At 49.1% G+C, this 21,860-nt stretch overlaps 2 protein-coding genes across 3 annotated transcripts; both read right to left on the reverse strand.

The window, feature by feature from the left end:
- Window positions 1-391: 391 nt before the first annotated feature.
- LOC144085813 (uncharacterized) lies at window positions 392-9,005 on the reverse strand. Its single transcript, XM_077615467.1, has 11 exons — window positions 8,351-9,005; window positions 7,144-7,462; window positions 6,703-6,864; window positions 5,555-5,752; window positions 5,320-5,478; window positions 4,904-4,984; window positions 4,661-4,784; window positions 4,460-4,504; window positions 3,959-4,348; window positions 2,054-3,579; window positions 392-1,864 (listed from the first exon to the last, which is right to left on the reverse strand). Exons 1-11 carry the CDS (start codon window positions 8,404-8,406, stop codon window positions 1,817-1,819), a joined length of 3,108 nt encoding a protein of 1,035 aa, XP_077471593.1. The 5' UTR covers window positions 8,407-9,005; the 3' UTR covers window positions 392-1,816.
- Window positions 9,006-10,409: 1,404 nt separating this feature from the next.
- On the reverse strand, window positions 10,410-21,778 carry LOC144085934 (voltage-gated inwardly rectifying potassium channel KCNH2-like). 2 transcript variants are annotated; one of them, XM_077615629.1, is made up of 19 exons: window positions 21,560-21,778; window positions 20,565-20,795; window positions 16,310-16,474; window positions 15,174-15,564; window positions 14,965-15,047; window positions 14,775-14,845; window positions 14,577-14,699; window positions 14,280-14,452; window positions 14,058-14,199; window positions 13,143-13,253; window positions 12,654-12,808; window positions 12,339-12,580; window positions 12,052-12,251; window positions 11,719-11,806; window positions 11,480-11,644; window positions 10,995-11,116; window positions 10,829-10,908; window positions 10,646-10,685; window positions 10,410-10,491 (listed from the first exon to the last, which is right to left on the reverse strand). In XM_077615629.1, exons 1-18 carry the CDS (start codon window positions 21,633-21,635, stop codon window positions 10,682-10,684), a joined length of 2,622 nt encoding a protein of 873 aa, XP_077471755.1. In that variant the 5' UTR covers window positions 21,636-21,778; the 3' UTR covers window positions 10,410-10,491; window positions 10,646-10,681. The 2 variants fall into 2 exon arrangements, with proteins under 2 accessions (XP_077471755.1, XP_077471754.1); XM_077615628.1 differs by having other exon boundaries at window positions 10,811-10,908.
- Window positions 21,779-21,860: the final 82 nt, after the last annotated feature.

Genomic DNA, 21,860 nt, shown 5'->3' on the forward strand with positions numbered 1-21,860 from the left:
TACAGGAGCAAGCAATACACACACAAACACACGGTCCATTTCTCAAGATGATTTCTGCTCTATTGAAACATTTTAATAAGGACCAGGTGACAGATGCGGGATACACGACGGGCACGTTTGATCAGATATCAGAACAAAACAAATGGACAATACAGCGGATGTGTTCTGTTCCCAGATAGATAGTCGTACATAACCAGACAAATAGCGAGGACATTTTCACCCCGAGGCCGAGACGCGCCGTCACCGAACCGTGAAAGATTGCCGACTCGTCTCGGGAGAAACGTGGCGTGGCGATGGACGTTAGTACGCCGTGCGAGTACATGTTTACATCGGGTCTATCTAGCACAGTGTTATCATGCATTGTTAAAAAAAAAATAAGGGGAAGGGGGGGGGGGGGGGAACATTCGTTCACTATTTAATCAAAATTGTGATCATCGCGAGTTCAATGTTAAAAAGCTTGGTTGTGACGTTAATTGGGAAATGACTGCCACAGATCTGCGATTAATCGCGAGTGAACGATTTGAAGGAAAGCAAAGTGAACTCAATCAGGACATTTAAGATCAATTGGAAGTCAATCATTAAAAGCATGCAAGAAATTGGCAACTCATTGTGAGTGAATGATTTAAAAAGTGATTAATTGCGAATTAACGATTGAAAAATGCAACATATTTGTTATTCATCCTGAGTTAACTATCCAAAAAAGCGATAAATTTGAGATGAAATCTTAGCAGACTGTTAAAAATTTGCAAGACATCGTGCTTTAACCATTTTAAAATGTACCAAACTTGTTTGATTTGACTCCTACTTTAAGGGAATGGCATGTTGAGCAATGGACGAATACTTTGGACTACTATATACACACAGTACATGGTTTGACCGGGCTACACGAGTATGACATGACAAAACACAACGTTGGTTTTGAAAAATACATTTTCAAGCAATTAACTTCTTTGTCGTGACGGACAGTTAAAAGACTTGGCAGTATGTTCAGGGTTTAACGTTAGTTTATATATTATTATACGATATTGCACAAATACTTAGAGCCTGGTGTACTTACTTCATGTTAACTAACATGAAGTGTACATAGAATTTCTTCTTTTTTTTTTTTTTAAATTAGATCTACAGTGCTACAAACCACCTTTTTTCATCTGACACTTCAAAACGGAGGGAGACAAAAGTAAATGAAAATAGACTTTCTTCTCTTTGAATGTCTGAAACAAGCTAGCACCAAAAAGTCCTCGTCTTCCCGGGACACCGTTTTGCCAACAAACGTCCTCGACTGTTATCGTACTTTGACTTGGCCACCGTAGTACGTTTTAGTCACGTGGAGTTTGTACTAGCTGCTAATGCTACCGGTGAATTAGCCTGCGACTAATTCTCACTCAAATTCACAGCGGAAGGGTCAATGGATGTCAATCATCGTCAGTGGCACAAATGAGCTAGCAGCTAGCTAGCTAACTAACGAGCTAGCTGCAGGGGATAAAATTAACGCTACTGTACTGTTGAGCTAGCTATCTAGCTACAGGAGAAAACATTAACACTAGTGTCCCGTGTATACTTTTGATTTTAAAATAGGTGGACTTGTACGAGCTCTAATGTTGGACCCAAAACAAAAAATGTCGGAAAAGACATGGTATTGACACGATCGCAAAATGACATGGGCTTCTCTAGCACCGCCGCGCTTTCAACATTTTCCGAGGGAGGAAGAAACCCTGAACGTACCAATCAATGGATGGATTGGTCGGTCGGTCGTCGTCATGTTTTTCTCCTGGTACATTTTTGGGCTCACGACTGGCACGAGAACAGCCATGGCGGATCATTTCAAGTCGAATCCTTGAGTTGCGGATGCAGACTTGTCTTTTATCTAAAAAAAAAAAACACAAAGGACACATCCTGTTACAAGTGTTAAAGATACAAATATGGGAGTAGCATTTGCAAAGTACAACTTGCTAGCTTGCGTTCTCATGCACGGCTTCAATTTACACAAACTATGAGTTAGCACTTGGAGCAAAAAGGTTTAGAGGACAGCTCTACTAGATATGGAGGAACTTACCCTGAGCGAAGGCCGGGGAGGTCTCACCGGTCTCACCGGTCTCAACGGCGCCGCTACGGCCACAACCTGTCGACGTCGCACGGGTTCCAGGTCGTCCGCCACGTCGGGAACGCCGACGTAGCCCCCGCCCCCGAAGACGGAGGCCAGATCGCCCTCCGACGTCGGCGGATCGAACCCGGCGCGAGTCTGCTCGTGGCCTTCCCATCCGAGCGCCGCTTCCGAAGAGGCGTCGCTGTCGGAGCTCGTGTTGCGCTCCGCTTTCGGGAGGCGCCCGTCGTCCTTTTCGGCATCGGGAGCCACTTCCTCGTTTTCCCAGTCCGGGACTTCCTCGTTTTCACGGTGCGCCACTTCCCGGTGATCGAGCTTTTCCGGAGGGAGCGATCCGGCGAACGGGACGTGGCCGGGAGTCGGCGGTTCCCGTTCCTGTCGGTCGGGGGAAAATAGCACTTCCCGGTTTTCCAGCACTTCTTGATTGCCGAGGCAGTCCGAATCCAAGACTTCCTGATTTTCCCACGGGGAGAAACCCGGCTCCAGCGGGTTAGCGTGGCTCCAAAATGCCAGCGCTTCTGGATCGTCGGTTTGGCACGGTTCCGGCGCTTCTGGGGGATGGTCTTCGCACGGTTCCGGCGCTTCTGGGGGATGGTCTTCGCACGGTTCCGGCACTTCTCGGTTCTCCGGACTGCAGAGGTCAAGTAACTGGTGATTCTCGCTATCGGTCAGCCGTGACAATGCCAGTCCTTCTTGGCTTCTGTTTAAAAACGCAATCTGAGGTTCTTTGTCATCGTCATCGCTACCCGGATCCAGCACTTCCTGGTTCTCGTGGTGCAGAAGTTCCAGCGCTTGTCGGTCGCCGTCGTCGTCGTTCCCGGCTTCTTCTGGCTCCTCCTTTTCGAACGGGGGAGGAGCCGCTTCCGGCACCTCCCGGTTTTCTTCTTCCAGGCTGAGCTTGAAGCCGTAGGGATCGGAGTCCAGGACCGTGCGGGAAGAGGACCGCCGGTACGGCTGGGAGTAAAAGTCCAGCGACCGGGACGGGGAGGGGAGGAGCTCGGGGTCGAAAGGCAGATCCGGATCGCCGGCCTCCGGGCTGGGCTCCTCGTCGGGGTCCAAGAGAGCGTGACTGGAATGCTCGGGGCTGAGCTTGAAGCCGTAGGGATCGAAGGAAGACTGACCGCTGGACTCGTAGTCCAAGCCGGACTCGGTCTGGGGCCAATCGGCGGCGAAGGCGGGCGCTTGGTCGAAGGAAGCCTGGCCGCCGGATTCGTAGTCCAAGCCGGACTCGGTCTGGGGCCCCCTGGCGGCGGCGGCGAAGGCGGGCGCTTGGTCGAAGGAGGCCTGGCCGCCGGATTCGTAGTCCAAGCCGGACTCGGTCTGGGGCCACTCGGCGGCGGCGAAGTCGGACGCTTGGTCGTCGAGGTTGCCACGGTCCGCAGTCGGCGACCAACTTCCCCCCGGGCCGCTTTCCATCCACTCCGCGGCTTCTCCCGGCCTGGCGTCGTCTTCGTCGGCGAGCTCGGGGACGTTCTTTTCTAAAGGCGGAAAAAAAAGTAGCAGTCACAGTCAGAGTCAGCGGGATGAAATTGGATCGCCCGTTTTTAAAGTAAGAAGTTGTGGGAAAGAGACTAGACTAGTTCTGCTTCCACTGCAACCTTCTGGATCACGGCGTGCTTAATTTAACCGAGCTGGCGAGGGTCGCCGGGGGTGCTGGAGCCTATCCCACCCAACTATGGACAACAACAGCCTGAATGAGTGGCCAGCCAATGGCAAGGCAAAAGGAGACAAAGGACAACCCATCTAAGCTAGGGTTAGCCAATTTAGAGGGTTCACCACCAGCTAGGTTAGCTTAGCATGCGTGTTTACCCAGGGAAAATCAATGCCAGCCTGGGAAGAAATCTTTGGAATAGGTACCTTCCCCAATTGGCGCCGTCATTCCTCCCAGGCCGCGCTCGTCGACGTCGGAAGGCGGCGAGACGGCGCTCAGGTCCAATTCGTAGCCGTTGGGGTCGGATTCCACGGAATGCTGCCCCCGCCAGCGCCAGGCCGGGACGGGCTCGGGGCCCAGGTCCTCGGAGGAACTTTGGATGGGCTGGAATCCCGGGCCCCGCCCCAGATCCTCTTCGCCGTCGCCGTCGCCGTCGCCGTCTTCTTCTTCGGGAAACTCCGACTCGAAGCACTGCGTGCCGGTGGAGGCTTTCTTTTGGGCGTCGGCCTCCGCGTCGGCGTCGCCGTCGGTCCGGGGGAACAACACGTCGGCCGCGAAGGGGTCGCTGCCTTTGAAAGGGTCGGAGGCGAAGCCGTCTGAAAGTGGCCAATCGGAAGGGTTAGCCGTCCCGTCGGAAGGGACACGTTCAAGGTGACTTTTACTAACTACCACGGCACACGGCCGGGAGGGAACCACTTCACACTTGCCTGATGAGTCGGTTTTGGGGAAGAGGTCTTCGTCAAATAGGTCATCTGGAAATGCGGGAGAAATTTTGCATTCAAAAAAAAAAAGTTCAAAACTGAAAATGTGATGATGATGATGATGTGGGGACATTTTTTAAAAACCTAATAACACCATTTTTTTCCCAACTAAAAATGGTTGAAAGCGAGAAGAGGAAATTGACGTACGTCCAATCTGACAACGTGCAAAAGGGTCATCTTGATAAAAGTCCAGTTTGTGGAGAAGGGTCTCCTCCTTGGGGACATCTTCTTCATCCTCCTCTGGATCGTCTCCCATGTTGGATCCGTCCATCTGGAAAGCAGAAGGTGCCATCATTTTGGGGACATTAGATTTAGACACAAGAAATCCATGCAATTCTTCTTTGATGATTGACCAACAATTAGAAGAAGAAACAAATGATGTCAAGTCACCTTTGGTGAACTGCTGCTGCTGTCATCCACCTCTTCTCTGGTATCTGCCAAATTGTTGCAGAAGGGGGCGCTGTTGGCAACCTGGAGACGCAAACAAAAGGATTTCAATCTTTAGTTTTCCATTTTTAAAAAAATGGACATATTTTGCAAAAAGAGGTCATGGTAATTATCACGGATTTAATGACGTTTTTGTTATTTTTTGACCAAATTATCCTTGTTTTAGATGATATACACCATAATATCACAGATAACTTTTACTAAGTTTCAACACGACCTATCCTGGTCAGAGGCAGGGTGCCGGAGCCTATCCCAGCAGCCTTTGCAACGTTTTTTTTTACCCGATAATGATCACCTGAGTGTCATTTAAAATGTGATAGCGGGCTCGCTGGTCCAAAAAAATGGGTGCGCTTTGGTACCATGATGAGATCGGCGTACGCCGGCAGCGACTGGCTCCGCCCCCACGGCCTGACGGGAAGCGCTTCGTCCTCGGTGGTGTCGGCGGGAGACGTGGAACCGTCCAGTTGGCTGTCCGGGGTCACGGCGCCGCCCGACACGGAAGAAAGCGCGTGCTCTTCCTGCGGGGACGGTGTCATCATTGGACAACTCATTGGAAAACGGCGGCCATTTCTTCTTCTTCTTCTAATTTCGTACCTGCAAGATTTCTTCGTAGGACTTTCGAATGGAGTCCTGGAGTGGACAGTTCCTCTCCCCGGCCTCCTCCAGCTTCTTCTTGGCCGCTTTGACCTCCTCCTTGAGCTTCCTCAGCCTCCAGCGGGCTCTGGCCAGCTCTTGTTCGTACTCTTCCACCTGGCTCTCTCGCTTCACCTCTTCGGCCTGCAAGGAAAGGATCTACAAAAAAAGAAAGGAAAAAAAACACCAAGATGGTTTACTGGAACATCAATTAAATTTGATAGGAGTGGATGGGAGGTTTATATGTTGGCAGAAGGATTAAAACTGGTGTGGGAAGTTTGAAAAAAAATGTCAAACGTTATGTATACAAGGGTCTCAAACTCGGGTTGGTTCGCGGGTCGCTTTAACGTCAACTTGATTTCACGTTTTCCATTTTAGATAGAATATTTAGATTTTTTTTAATAAATGGATTAAATTTTCCGTTTTTATAGATCTAAAACAATGTTTATTTGAGCTTTTTTAAAATATATTTTTTAGATTTTACAAAATGATTTTTGAACTGAAAACACAGAAAAAAATGGATTAAAAAATGACAATTATTGATTTAAAAGGGGGAAAATCAGGAAATGTAATATACATCTATACTCTTCATTTTAATTTGATCCTAAAACAGAAAGTCAGCACTCGTGATTGACTTTCCCGGGCCACGCAAAATGAGGCACCGGCCCAGATTTGGCCCCTGGGCCACCACTTTGACACCTGTGCACTATAGTATAAGCACGGAAATTGAGGGATTACTGTACTAGATTTCTGAGATCATTCATATGCTTAAGGCAACAAAGGCTTAAATTCATAGATTTTCTGAACCGCCTATGTCGTGGGGGTGCTGGAGCCTATCGCAGCCAAGTACGGGCCCCAGGTGGCAGCCAATGGCCACAACGACACAAACAACCAATTCCAATCATGGCTAGCGACAATTTAGCATCCCGTTAGCCTGGCGTGCATTTTTTGGGATGAAACCGGAGTAAATCCACACCAGCCCGGGGAGAAGATGCAAACTCCACACAACAAGGACCCAGAGGACCCACCAGGGCTGGAAGCCACGAGCCACGAGCCCCACTTGCTAATCACTCAATACGCACACCTGATTTGATTGAAATGAGACCAACCTGTTGGCTTTCCTCATAGCAGAGCTGCCTGGTGACTTTAATTTGCTGAACCAGCTTCTCCTTCTGCTCGTCTAATTTGACGAGCGTCTCCTCCAAGTCGTCCCGGTCCGACTGCTGCTCCTGCAGTTCTATGTTCTCCACCGTGACCGCGTTCTCCAGTTCCTGGGGGGGCGTGGTTAATTAAAAAAAAAGGGAAAAAACCTCTTGACCCATTCCGACCGTCCTCGCACGCCATTTCAAAACAAACAAACAAAAAAGCCAGCATGGCCCGAGGCGAGAGCATCATGGGAAACCAAGTGACGTGAGAAGAACGAGGCGAAGAAATGAGCGTCCCCCCCCAAAAAAAGGAGCAAGAGATATAGACATGCACGCCGCGCATGCACGCGCTTACACGGACACACACACACAACACACCAGCGCAAGATGCTGCGGTCTTCTTACTCTGATCTCGGACGCCTTGCCCGCGAGCCTGTGGTCCGTTTGGGCCGCCGCCGTCGCCGCCGCCACCAGCACGTCGCCGCCGGCGTCCCTGCGAGACGACCAGCACAGGAGGCAAGAATGTTTGAGGAGCGACGAAATGGAGCGTTCCTTCTTCCAGTCGGCGGCCGCCTTGACCCCCCTATCGGCGGCGACATCTCCTTCCCACGAGCCCTCCTTGTTCTCCCGCAGAAGCGCTGGTTCCTCCATGGCTGGCAGTCGCGACGCCGCAGAGGGGGGCGGAGTTAGCAGCGAGCACGAGCGAGCCTCCCTCCAAGACACACTGCGTCAATGTGAGGAGGGCGGGGCGGGGCGGGGAAAAGCCCCGCCTCGAGTGGGCGGAGCCTTTACCTTCGTCATTGGCTTCATCGCCAATCCGTCCTACTCTTATCGCACCTAGCAGCCCCAAGCAGTAGCTAGGGACACTCATTGAAGGAAAAAGCCACAGTGGCATCTTTTTCACAACATTGACACTACATATTATTGGTTTTAAATTAAAAGATGGTTGGTTGGTGTTTTTGTCAACTGACATTGAAGGCGAGATATTTTGGCTAGGACGGTCGGCAGCCATCGTTCCCTCGAGATCTGATTGCGTGATGAAAAAAAGTGGCCCAATATCGATTTTACGTGTTAAAAAAAGTTTCTCTCTTTTCAAATGTACTTGTTTATTTTTTTAAATATTAGGCTGAAATGGCAGTGAATGAGTTAGGGGCTACAATACAGAAATAGAAGTCCACTACAATATATATATGGACAGTATATTTTCTACTACGTAGTATTTAGTTACACCCCTGAAACAAAAACAAAAAAGAACCCATCCAGCGACAGCAAAACAAAGCTCTGCATCGGTTAACCACCTGCATTCAAATAAACCAAAATCCATTTCTTTCCAACATTCAAAACGAGTTCATTCCTCGCTCGTGAACCCCCAATTCCATTAAAACTGTACATTGGTCCATTTGACGCCAACCCTCCACCTTCAAACGGACCGGACGTCTCGCTCTGTCCATGGCAAGCAAAGAATTAACGAATGAGCAATCCCAACCCTTTCGCCCTCTACGACTTTGACTGCAATGTGTCAATGGAAAAAAAAAGAAAAATTACCACCGGCACTCCAATCTAAATGACGTCACATCCCATCATTGGACGGGGGAAGAGTTGGCGTACCCACCCTTCATCCTTGGGGTTTCTCGATGTCCTCAGGCAGTCCAGAAGGAAACGCATCATTACTGCAGTCCTCTTGCTGTCATCTTCCGAGCGTCGCTTGCCTTCAACCGGAAAGATGGGCTACAAAAAAAAAAAACGCCCCCCCTAATACCCCCCAAAAAAGAAACGCTCACTGCTTCCACTGCCACTCAAAAACACTCCAATCTCCTCGTAAGCGACGGCAGGACGAGGCAGGGCGAGACCAAGACGGGACGAGCCCACCGGGGGGAGAAAAAAAAATGTCAACATCCTTTCTGGACCTTCAAAATAAAGGCGGGCGACGTGAGGGTGCACATGCGCATGAAAAGCCTGGCAGAGCTCAAAGCTGAGTGGATGTCAGACAGAAAACAAGTGATATGGGGGGGCTATATATATTTATATTTATAAGCCTCGAGATAAAAATGGTCTCCTGACTTATTTTTGGACGAACCCACGACACGTAAAATGTATCAAGCACTGCTACAACCTAAAACGATCCAGTGTAAACAGAAGCGGCTTCAATGTAAACATATCTAATGATCTATTGATAGACACTTAAGACGAGCACCACACAGCGTGTCAACTATTTAAAAATGGGACAAATATGCCATAACTCATGATATATTTAAATATTCGCTTATGCTCAAAAGGTCGTGGGGGGTGCTGGAGCCTATCCCGGCCAACTACAGGGGGCACCCTGATTCGGTGGCCAGCCAATCGCAGGCCACAAGGAGACAAAGGATGACCAATCATAGCTAGGCTAGCCTAGCCTAGCATGCATCTTTTGGGGATTTGTACTGTACGGAGTACTCGGAGAAAACCCTCGTAATCCAGAGAAGAACTGGCAAACTCCATGCAGTGAGGACCCACCTGGGATCGAACCCTTGGGCCTAGAAGTGCGAGACCCAGTTGTGACTCACAGTCCGCAAAATAGGGTAGGCGGGCGACGGCCCCGGTCTAAGCAACTAAATCCCGTGGAGACTCGCTGGTGAAAAACAAGGCTGCGAAGAAAGCAGAATGAGAAATGAAGCCGGCAACGCGCCAATGGCGACCATCGGCGCTCCAGCCCGGAAGTTTTGCCAGTCTTTTTCAAACGAGCTTGTCCTTCTCTCTCTGGGTTAAAGGAGGCTCGGTGAGGTCCCAGTCTTGGAGGAGGACTTTGCGAGGGGTCCGGCCGGTGGGAGGAGATCCAGACGCTGGCGTGGACGCGCATTAGGAGGGGGGGACCGTGGCCAGATTTCTCTGGAGAAGCTGCGTGATGAGCGCCATGTCGCTCGACATGCGCAATTCCAACCTGGAAGACAATTCAAACACACATTTCCATTGGCGCTGATAAATACGACTTTCATCATTTTTGCGCGTTAACCTTAAGGCAGAAGGCAGAAGGCTAACGCTAAGGCTAACGCTAACCCAATTTCTCCATTTTTGTACCTGCCCAGTTGTTGCTGCACGTTCTCCAGTTTGTCCTCCAACTCTTCCCTCCTCCTGGCGCAGAGGCGAAGCGGAGGGGAAGGCGGTGCAGCGGGAGCCCAACCCGAGGAGGACGACGCCCGGGACGCCGGCGGAGGCGGCGAGGGGGGGCTTCGGATGCAGGGGACCTCCTGGTATCCTTGCTCCTTCCATTCTTGGCCTCCCCACATCGGAAAGATGGCGGACACTCCTGGAAAACAAAGATGCCATCAACCCGTAGCCAAGCCCCGGACAGCGATAGGCGTCCAATCCGTCTGAACTGAGAGGGCGGTGTGCGACGTTCGGTTGCACGCTGCCGGGCTCTCGGTTGAATTAGATTGGTCGTCTACTCGCGAATAAGAGCCACTTTCCCATGCCTTTCAAAGGATTCGTGGTCTTCTGGCTCCTGTCCTGTTCAGAACACCTGAGGCTTTTGGCGGCCTCTGCCCCGGATATGTGAAGCGGACCGGCCACTTGGGAATCCTCGCCATCCTCGCCGTCCTCGCCGGAGAAGCCGGAAGCGCACCTGCGGCGGCGAGATGGAGGTCCGCGTTCATCCCCGAGCGGCGCCGACAAAAATCCAAGGCAAATCTTACAGCGTCTGATCGTCTTCACGGCGTCCCCAATGACTTTGTCTTCCAAGAGATCTGCAGCCACTTTGGCCTCTCCTGGGGTCACCTGTTAGTAGGCAAGAGGTCAAAAGCGGCTAATAGCTCATTAGCCTATAATCTTACGTATTTCTTCATTCATATTTATTGTCCCTTCATTAAACGAATCAAACCGGAACCTGAAAATGTCCCCATTTTGTGCGGGGTGCTTTGCTCTCTCTCACCATCGGAGTCGCTCTTGAGTCCAGCAGCTTCATTATTCACCTGAACGGAAAGAAAAGAACAAACGCATTACTTTCACTTTTGTTTGTGCACGATTAAGTCATAAAGTGGCGGTTTCTCCAGCGTCATAAAAGTCACAAAAACTAGCATGAACCATATCTACGTACAGTTTAGGAATGACTAACGTTCGTACATCTCTGAGGTTGAAGGTGATCTCCAAATGGGCCCAGAAATATTCGCAGAATTCCGGATACATGTCCAAAACCTGCCAAGGCAAAAAAAGGCACGTTCAACGATGAAAAAACGCTAATGGGGCGCTTGTGGCGAGAGGAAACGTTGGGTAGGCGTCACCTCCAGGATGTCGTCTCGGTGTATTTTGTGGAGGTCGCAGTAGGTCAGGGCTCGGACGTCCGCGTTGGATTTTCCCGGCACGACGCTGAGATCGACGGGCTCCCCAAATATATCGTTCTTTCCTGCAAAGATGGCATCCATTAAGCACGGAGCCATCATCTGCCGACGAGGATAGACGTCCAATCCAAACAGTTTTGGAGTCGTGCGTTGGATCCCAACTCGGTCCTCGCCACGTGGAGTTTGCATGTTCTGCCCGGGCCAGCGTGGGTTTTCTCCAGGTACTCCGGATTCCTCCCACATCCCAAAAACATGCTTGCTAAGCTAATCGATGGCTCTAAATTGCCCCTAGCGACGAGCGATCTGTCGTTTGCCTACTCTGGGTGTCCCCATATTTGGCAGGGATGGGCTCCGGCACCCCCCGCGACCCTCGTGGGGATAAGCGCTTGAGAAAAACAAATGAAAGATGAGGTATTGCGTGATCTTACCGAGAATAGCCACCACCACGTCCCCTCTGAGGATCTCGATAGACCCCCGTCCGATGAAGTAGAGGGCGGAGATCAGGTCTCCGGCGTGGACCAGAGTGTCGCCGGGCGGAGCGTGGGTGGTCTTGAACCTCATGGCTAAGGCCCTCAGGCAGCCCTGGGTGGTTCCTTGGAGCGGCAAAAGGCACCCGCCGTCGACGGCGGGCCTTTCCGACGGCCCCACGGCGACAAGCCACGCTTACCTTGGAAGGCTTTGCAGTTCTGCAGCAGAGATCGGTTGAGGTGGAGGCAAATATCGGCCTGAAGACACTCGGGGAATCCTTTCAGAACCTGCGGGAGAACCACCAGGGGCAGCTTGGTGTGGGAGGAAAGCGGAGTACCCGGAGAAAAGCCACGCAAGCCCGGGAAGATCACGCAAACTCCAAACGGTGGGGACCCACCTGGCATCCACCCCAGAATGGTGAGGTGGACACGCTAATGGCACTAGCCAGCCCAACGGAAGATGGCAGAAGCAATAGTGGCGATAGAAATAGCTAGCTAGCTAGCTAGGTGGCTAGTAGTAAATGCGGGCTTACGGCATTCATGTCGATCCCGTTGGTGTAGGACCAGGCGTGTTGAAAGTATTCCTCCAGCCTCTGCCTCAGAGGGTTGGGAATCTGGTGGAAGCGGATGAACTCTCGAACCCTCATCATCTGCGCGTGATAGCGCGCCGTGCCGGAGTAAAGGCGCTGGATGATGGCCGACACGTTGCCGAATATGCTGGCGTACATGAGAGCTGCGGGAGGAGGGGGCGGAGTCAAGGCCCGACGCCATTCGGTCCCCGGGCCGAGTCCATTGGCTACTCGGGGCCACGCTGCCTCACCTCCGACGAGCATGACGGAGATGGAGAAGATCTTCTCCGAGTTGGTGTTGGGGGAGACGTTGCCGAAGCCCACGCTGGTCAGGCTGCTGAAGGTGAAGTAGAGCGCCGTGATGTACTTGTCCCGAGTGGAGGGGCCCGAGCCCGCCAGCGACGCGTTGTAGGGCCTCCCCAGCTGATCGGCCAGCGTGTCCAACCAGCCGATCCCGGCCGAGCTGGAGCGCTCCACGTTTCCGATGGCGTACCTGCCCGTCCAATGGTCACCTTCAAGCTCCGTGACATTTTTTTCAACGTGAATGAGAGCATTTTGTGGCTTACCAAATGCAGGCCAGCCAGTGAGCGATGAGCGCAAAGGTGCACATGAGGAGGAAGAGGACGGCCGCGCCGTACTCCGAGTAACGATCCAACTTGCGGGCCACGCGGACCAATCGCAGCAACCGAGCCGTCTTCAATAAGCCGATGAGAGTGGTGGTCTGTCGGAGACAGAAAAAAAAATGAAGATCTTCTTACGCTCCTTTTTACGTGAGGTGAAGGAAACTTTGACTGTCGGCGACGTCAACACAAACGAACGTTGCGCGGAGTGGGCTGGGATCAGCTCCGGCACCCCAGCAACCCTCGTGAGGTGAAGCGGCGTGGAAAACGAAAGCCCCAAGAGCAATGCATCTCCCTCGGTAAGGTCTCCTTCAGCTTTCGTCCGGCCCTCCTTTCTCACCCTCCGTCCCTCCCCCCATCAATTCGTTCCTCCAAAACCAGGCTAGAAACACCTCCTCCCTCCCTCCCAAACCTCCCTCCCTCCCCCCTAAGCACCTCCTCTCCAGAGCGGTAGATGAGGAGGTCAAAGGGAATGGCGGCCACCATATCGATGAGGAACCAGCCCTTGAAGTAGTGCACCGCAATCCTGGCAGACTGGCTCACCACCTGAGGACGTCAAGCATTCCACTAAATAATCATAATTGGATTGGATTGGATTGGATAAGTTTATTCATCCCGTATTCGGGAAATTTTGTTGTCACAGTAGCAAGAGGGTGAGGATATAGAAATAGGAAAGGCATTTTAGACATAAATAGATAGGTCATAAGTAAGTTAATAAATAAATACATGAATCTTGGAAAAGTGCATATTCTCTACCTCGGTCAGTCTGCAGAAGTTCCCCATCTTGTGGAAGACATCCTGTGTGTGCTTCCAGTTTTTGTTTCCATTTTCCAATTTCAATTGACTTTGATTTGCTTTGTACTTTTTGCTTTTGCTTTGTTGTTGTGCAGCCTTTGCGACTGTACTGTCTAACTTCTAACTATGCCTTTTCTTGCTACTGTCACAATGACATTTCCCCAATACGGGATGAATAAAGTTATCCAATCCAATCCAATACGTATACACATACGTGTACATACACCTATACATATACATACACCATGAATGACCAAAGTAAGCCTAAAGATGGAAATTGGGGTCAATTGCAATTTTTCTTGTATTAATAAAAAACAACAATTAAATCAGGGCTTATCCCAATTTTTGTTGCATTAAATTTTTTTTTTTTTTTTTTAAATGCGATGAATCACAACACCCCCCACACTTTAAAAAGTGAACTCATGAATAATTTGTCCATTTTGACCTCGTTAATCAGGACTAATTGCATATTTGTTGCCTCTTGACCACGAAAGGCCGCAAATTGGTGATATTTTTAAACAGTCAACTTCAAAAAGAATGACTTTGGCGACTCACCTCGTCGTTGGAGTTGACGTAGGTGGTCCTGAAGTTGATGACGATGTCCACGATGAACATGATATCCACGACGAAGTCCACCATGTTGAGCGGGGAGCAAGAGTACCAGCCGCACGTTTGCATGGCCGCTTCCCCCTGGTCGCTGGCGAGAGACGCGCTTTCAAATAATAACAAAACGCCGTCCGTCCGTCTCCCTTCGCCGAGAGGCGACCCGAGACTTGCCTGAGTAAAAATGTGGCCGAGTAAGGGGTGAAGATGGCCGTGTAGATGACCAGGAGGAGGATCACCCAGTCCCAAACCGCTTTGAAGGGACTGTAGTGAAGGATGGTCCACTTTTGGATCCGGGGGGTCTGCAATTTGTACTCTGGTAACACGTCTGCGCCAAGAGACAGCACCTACGCAAACAAATGGACACGTTTGGACTAAAAAACCTGAGCCACAATTGAAAAAGAGACAATCATTTCCGTTTCGATGGATTTAAACGTGGTTAATTCCGCCGGGAGTCACTTTTCTCCTCACCTGAGTGACTTTCTCGGTGACGTGGTGTGTCCTGCCCATCAATGTGCACGGAGGCAGGATTTCCCCCGGAGGAATGCTTAAAAAAGCGTCCGCTTTGGACTCCACCAAGCTGTGGCTCACCTGCTGTAAATAAAACAGACAGAAATGGACGAACAGGCCCACATTTGACACCAAATCGTTGTCGTCTAAATTCATTACCTGACTGTTGGTCCTGGAACCCAAGTCGGGGTCCGACGTCCCGGCAGGTGCGCTGCTTTTTCTATTGGTGGCTAAATAAATAAAGGGGGGGGGCGGGGTCCATGATGGAGCAGTTGACAGACTTGCACAGCACCCTCTTGTGGTCGTTTGCAACCAAACAGCAAAGCATTAAAATGTTTTTTTTTCTTACCCGGAAAGCCGTGTCGAAACTGCCAGTAACTTTGCTCGCTCTTCATCTCATCCAGCGAGGAGGAAAGTTTTAAACTCCCGCAGCTGCCAAATCAAACGAAAAGGCTTGACGGACGTTCAAAACCGTGAAGTCGATGCGCCGACCGCTCGCCCAGAACACGAGAGAGAGAGAGAGAACAATAAAAATAGCAAAAAGTGCCCTTTTTTTACCTGGTGGTGGCGCAAGAGGACGCCGGCGGCAGGTCGGTCGGCGTCAGGGGTGTCGGGGTCCCCCCGAGCGGGGGCGCCTGCCACTGGCTCTGTCCAATTTCCCACTTCAGGTCCAAGAGGTGACCTTGCGCCGTCTCGGCCTCGCCGCCGGGCGCCAGAAAGTCTTCGGCCACACCTCCCGACCAACCAGCGTCCTCGGGGCCGTCCCACAGCAGCAGTTCGGCGCCGGCCTCCTGGAGCTGCCGCCTCTCGGGGAGGGACAGCAGTTTCTCCAGGGCCACCGACTCGTGTCCCAGGGGCGGCAGGTCGGCGGCCAGGTCGGCGTCCGGCGCCAGGATGCCGTCGCCCGGTGTCAAGGAGCGCAGGAGGACGCGGAGGCGTCGCCTTCGAGCTGGACGGGGACGGAAAAAGGACTTCGGGACCGTTGTTTTGAGACGTGGGGGAGCGGGCGCCATCTAATATAACAAACATAGATGATGCCCTGTACAAAAGGGGCCAGAGCCTACTGAGGAGTCTACGGTCCTTTGGAGTGTGCAGGACACTGCTGAGGACTTTCTACGACACTGTGGTGGAATCTACAGTGTTTTATGCAGTAGTCGTAGCACGGAGAGGGACAGGAAGGAACAGGCTGAATAAGCTGGTCAGGAGGGCCAGCTCTGTTCTGGGCTGTCCTCTGGACTCTGTGGAGGAAGTGGGACAGCGGAGGATGCTGACCAGGATGATGTCCATCATGGACAGCACCTCCCACCCCCTGCATGAGTCTGTGGAGTCCCTCCAAAGCTCCTTTAGCAATAGACTGCGGCACCCTCATTGCAGGAAGGAGCGCTTCCGCAGATCCTTCCTCCCATCAGCTGTCAGGCTCTTTAACAAAACAAATGGCTGAGTGTTAAGACCTACCGTATGCATGCATGTATATTTATGTGTATATATGTGCTAAGCAACACGCTTATTTATTTATATATTTGTTCATGTATTTATTTCTTAACCTACTTATGACCTATCTATTTATGTCTAAAATGTCTTTTTCTGTGTCTGTATTCTCACCCTCTTGCTACTGTGACAACCAAATTTCCCGAATACGGGATGAATAAAGTTAGCCAATCCAATCCAATATAAGACCCCGCCGGTAGCCTCACCCAAATTGAGCCAAGGGATGGGCAAGGCCCGGCTGAGGTCTCTGGCCGGAGAGGCGTCCGCGTCCCGGACGTCGGTGGGGAGCTCGAAGTTCAGGATGAACATGATGACCCGCCCGTCTTCGTTCTTGACCGGGACCACGTCGATCAGACACGGGAACGACGCCCCTGTGCAAAAAGGAAATTCATTCAGAGACAAGAAAGGGAAGTTAGCCCATTTGAAATTGCATGCCATGATTTATTTTGAAATGTGACTGGAAAGTGGAAAGAGTGACTTCATATAAAGCGCCCCGCGTCTTAACCGCACCCTTAAAATCGTTGAATTTTACAATTTCTCGTGTATAATCCGCCCCCAGATTCACAAAAAAATATTTAAAAAAAATTAAAGAAAATAGTGAATCTGGGGGCGGATTATACACGAGAAATTGTAAAATTCAACAATTATATTTTGAAATATTTTGAAATGTGACTGGCAGGTGGAAACAGTTACTTCATATAAAGCACCCCACGTCTTAACCGCACCCTTAAAATCGTTGAATTTTACAATTTCTCGTGTATAATCCGCCCCCAGATTCACAAGAGAGTATAAATGTGTTACTTTGAAGGGAAAATCTTAAGAAAAATCATCACACGTGCTATTTCTGAGATACTCCATCAATCAAAAGCACATTAATAGGGTCAATATCAAAGAATTAATTCATCCAGTAATGGACAAAACAGAAAATAACCAACAATTAGTAAATGTTACTTTGCCGACATCTACTGATGAAAAAGAATACAGCAAGTCTTGTGTGCATATAAGCCGCACCCTTGATTCAGTCATCATATTTTTAATTACAAATACAGCTTATATGTGAGAAAATACTGAACAAAATGATCCAAAGTGCGGGTGTGCGCAAGCTAGTCAACGTGTGAAGGGCATTAACGGAGGTAGCGCTACATCTGCAGAATGGATTAGCCTAGCGACATGCAATCTTATTTCCTCCCATAATGATATCGCCATGATTCAAGCTCAAGGTCGGCTTTTTGTCACCCCACATAATCCGTCCCGCTTAAATAACTGACATTGAGACTCGGGGGGAAAAAAAGAACCGTGGCGTATTTAGAAAGAAAAACAAGTACGCTTTGTCCCGTGCCGAGATGACAAGGGTCCCGCAAAATCGCGGAAATAGAGAATATCATTGACTTTTGCTAAATAATACAACACGCCAACACTTTTTGGGCGAACGAGTGTTTTCATGACAAATGAAATGGTGGCGGTAAAAGTGACAAAAATGAAAAGACAAATAGTAGTCCAAACAAAACAAAAAAGTCATTTATAGTCCAGAAACTACGGTATACAGAATTTTCTGCTTTGCACATGATCAATGATCAATGACGTGGTGTCTTTAAAGTGCTTAAAAGGAACTATTTGGCCTAGAGCGCAACAATAATCCGAATAGAATAACGTCATTCATATACTAGATGACCTTGTGCTGAGGAGAATTCGACTGAGAAGGAATTTAAAGGTCACGGTTAACCGATGAGTTTTTATTTTTGATTTCATTCAGGGAGTCGGCAAGTCTAATCGAGTTCCTCTAGACTTAAACCCAAACGAGCATTCTGCAAGTGGGGAAAGCTGTGAAAGCAACGTGATCACGGAGGAAAGGTGGAGGGATCAATTTAGGTGATGACGGCCAAAGGATGCTGCTTTTCATGACGATATTACGCCCTATCAACGTTGGAAAAGATTAAATATGAACGAGCGGGCTGAAAAGATTATCTCCTATTCGTTAGCGTCCCCAACCGACCCCTCCCTTTCACGCTAACAAGCATCCAATCTACGGCTTTTCTTTCTCTCGACTTCACTTCATTGATTTTTCCTGAACCACTTTTCCTCATCATCCCAACGGATTGGACGCCTCGTACGCGGGTAGGCAGGCAGGCAGGCAGGCAGGCAGGCAGGCAGGCAGGCGGGAATTAAAGGCCAAGGTGAACGGCAAAGTGACACGGCGGGAGAAAAACAAACCCTCCATAACTCTCGCGCCGTCCGTATTTTCTTGACTAATTACAGTCCGCTTTTGCACGAAACTAATCCTCTCATTTTCTGTCCGACCCGCCTCGTGTCTAATTAAAGCGGGCATACGGCGCCCCCTCTGACCTCCCCGCCGTTCCCACGTGGCGCGACACACCACGCCGTATTTTTGTCCTGCTAACGCGCTTGCCGTTTGCGCAACTTATCGCAAAAAGGGCCAAAGTGAAAAAAAGCAAATGAAAGCATCCGTAAGCACAATTTTTTGTTTTCCCTCAAAAACTCAAATTTCCAAGTTCATTCATTCATTCTCTGAACCGCTTATCCTCACAAGGCTCGCCTAAGTCTATCCTAGCCAACTACGGGCACTTCCTGAACAGCCAATCGCAAGGCACGAGTAGACAAACAACCAATCACTCGTAGCTAGGGTCAATTTAGAGTGCTAAATTAGCCTAGCATGCATGTTTTTTGGATATGGGAGTACCCAAGGAAAACAAAACTCCCACAATCCCAGGGAGAATATGCCAACTCCACACAGTGAGGACCCACATGGGATCGAACCCTCGACCCCAGAACTGCGAGGCCGACACATTAACCCAGGGGTCGGGAACCTCTTTGACGGAGAGAGCCAAAAACAATTCATATTTTCAAATGTAATTCCGTGAGAGCCATGCTCAAAATTTAAAAGGAAAAATACACTAAAATGTGTGCTATTTGTAGTAATGTCACCACTTTTAAAGTACAAACGTTCTCTGAGATCTTTTGACAACATTGTCGCGCTGTTGCTAATCAATGCTAATCAATGGGAGTATGCATGCAGAAGAATCTAATGGAAAAAAATGTTTAAAGCCGCACTAGAAGTAGTGCCGGCGCCACAATGATCACATGACGCTCCTACTGATGCATTCAGGACTGAGCTCTCAACAGGGGTCCATACCTATCAACCTCTGCCGATAACTGCCCTTATAAATGATTATGATTCCCCTTACAAACCCCCCAAAAACCTTACAAACACCGTACGACTCGTAAAGTGTTTGTAAGGTTTTTTGGGGGTTTGTAAGGGGAATCATAATCATTTATAAGGGCAGTTATCGGCAGAGGTTGACAGGTATGGGTTACCATATTTTACTTCACATTTTAGCAGAGAGCCGTATGCACCTATCAAAAGAGCCACATATGGCTCCCGAGCCATAGGTTCCCTACCCCTGCAGTAACCCCTTCTCCACTGGGCCACCGATTTCTAAGTTATTACAAAAAAAAATGGGCAGAAGCAGATAATATCAAAAGTAGAGTGTCAGCTCATGCCAGATTGCCTTTAAGGCGCTACGGATGCAGTCATGCAATACATATTTATTTACCCTTTGCCTCGGCTCCAGGCGCAAGCAATAAATGTGCTGTGTGTGTGTGTGTGTGTGTGTGTGTGTGTGTGTGTGTGTGTGTGTGTGTGCGTGTGTGTTTGTGCGTGTGTGTTTGTGTGTTTGTGTATGAAGGGGGGGTGAAAATAGGCAATAATAAAGATGGATTTGAGGAGTGGTTAATAATTAATAGCTCACTCAGAAAGTCGGTTGCATTTGTATTGAAAAATGTTTTGAAGAATTTGTTGTTTTCGACTTGAGATGGAGACACAAACATCGGTCGAAATGGATTGGACATCTTTTGCCGTCAATGGCAGTGGCCTTGCTTGGATGCACAAAGACGCTACTTCGCAACAGCAAGTTTGACTATGGAGGAAGTACATTTATTTAATAAATGGACAGTAACGTCCCCAAAAATTCCAGTGTTGTACGTCTGTATTGCTGCACGCTTCTAACTTGAATAATGCATGATGTTTTATGGTCTCCTCACATGTTTGAGAGTTAATTCCATTGTCAAATGTCCTTCCTTTGACCATTTAGGGTTCTCCAAGTCTACAAGTTGTGCACATTTTGATTTTTGTACATTTTTGTATTTAAAAAAAAAAATCTTGGTATTCAAATGGCCCGTTTTTAGCCTCCAAACTCCAGTTTGCCTTTGTTAACATTATTTTTGTTAACATATTTGGTCTTTTGGTTGCTTTAAGTAGGAATGTAGGAAAAGCTATTGTTTTTTTTTGGTCTTTTTTAAAAAAATGTTCTTTATTGAGTGCGTATGGAATTTTGTATTAAACATAAAAAAGCCTGGAATGTATTTTTTTGTGTTTGTTTGTTTCTTTCTTTTTGGCTTCCCGTTTTGAGCCAGCGGAGGAGATGCGTGTGGGTGGGTTTTTACCTTCTTTGTGGTAGAGCGTGATGTCCACTTTCCTCTCCTCGGCCCCCAGCAGCGCTTTGGCCATCTGGGCCACGGCGGTTCTTTTGGTGAGCGCTCCGTACAGGAAGCTGCAGGTGCAGGCCTTCTGCATGACCTCGGCCCGGCTGTAGCCGCACAGGCCGCAGAAGGCGTCGTTGCAGAAGATGATGGCGCAGTTTTCCACCTGCGCGTTGGCGATCACAAATTTGCGGTCTGTCAACACAGGAGGGGGAAATTTTTTTTAAAAAAATGCTATAAAAAAATACCAAAATCTCTTTTGTCAACCTAAACCAAACCACATCGAGCACCAATGTGCAACTCTAAAATGAGATTGCTACTTTTTAAACACTTTCTTATGGAAGAAAAGAAGTCATTAACGGCGATAGACGTCCAATCTATCGGCTGGCTCCCGCTCCAAATGGATCGGATGTCTATCATCATGAATGACAGACAGGCAATCATCCCCAAATTGTAAACATGAACATGCACAGGAGGAAGGAATAAAGACATATCGATATATACACATGGAAAATGACTTATTTTAGAAATTGCACCCCAATTCTTGTTCCTATCAATACTTTCTCAATGTTAATGTCTACCATGAAGTTCCTTTGGCCCTATAAGACACTTCACCAAAGCACTCTTCCCAGTCTAAATAAATTGGACGTCTATCATTTCCAATTCAGGCAAAATTACGTTAAACACATCATTTAGTTTCATTTGGATGAAATTGGCTTTAATCTGTTGATGATTTTCTTGCTGTACTTTTCAATAAAGTGCTATTTTAGCGAGCTCATTTGTTCCTTCAAAATAGGGATCAAGTGGTCACAAAGAAAAGGAATAGGAATCAAAGGGATTTCAAGAATATGACGCCTATGATGCGCTATCATACTGTATTTAAAAAAATAAAAACATACTACAAAGATGGGCGAGGTGAACCTTGTTGACGCGCATGCGCCGTATGATTTTCTACTCACTTTGGCTCTCGAACTTTCGGATGATGGTGTCCAAAAAAGTGTTTTGGGGGGCGACGTGGCCCCTCCTCACCGGCATGCTGGCGACGTCTTCCGGACCGGGTTCGAGTCCGAGTCCAAGTCCGAGTTCGAGTCCCAGTCCGAGTGGCTCTACATTGTTTCAAAAGTCACCCGTTCGCTCGCTGATGATTGATGATGTGATTTAAACAGGCGGCTTGACGATTGAGAGCATTTGTTAGGCCCCGCCTACCTTTACTTGATTGGTCCGTCCCGCAGGTAGGCCGGCTGATTGCTTTTTTTTAGG

This window comes from Stigmatopora argus, chromosome 12 (genome assembly GCF_051989625.1).
Source record: "Stigmatopora argus isolate UIUO_Sarg chromosome 12, RoL_Sarg_1.0, whole genome shotgun sequence".
Classification (NCBI taxonomy): domain Eukaryota; kingdom Metazoa; phylum Chordata; class Actinopteri; order Syngnathiformes; family Syngnathidae; genus Stigmatopora; species Stigmatopora argus.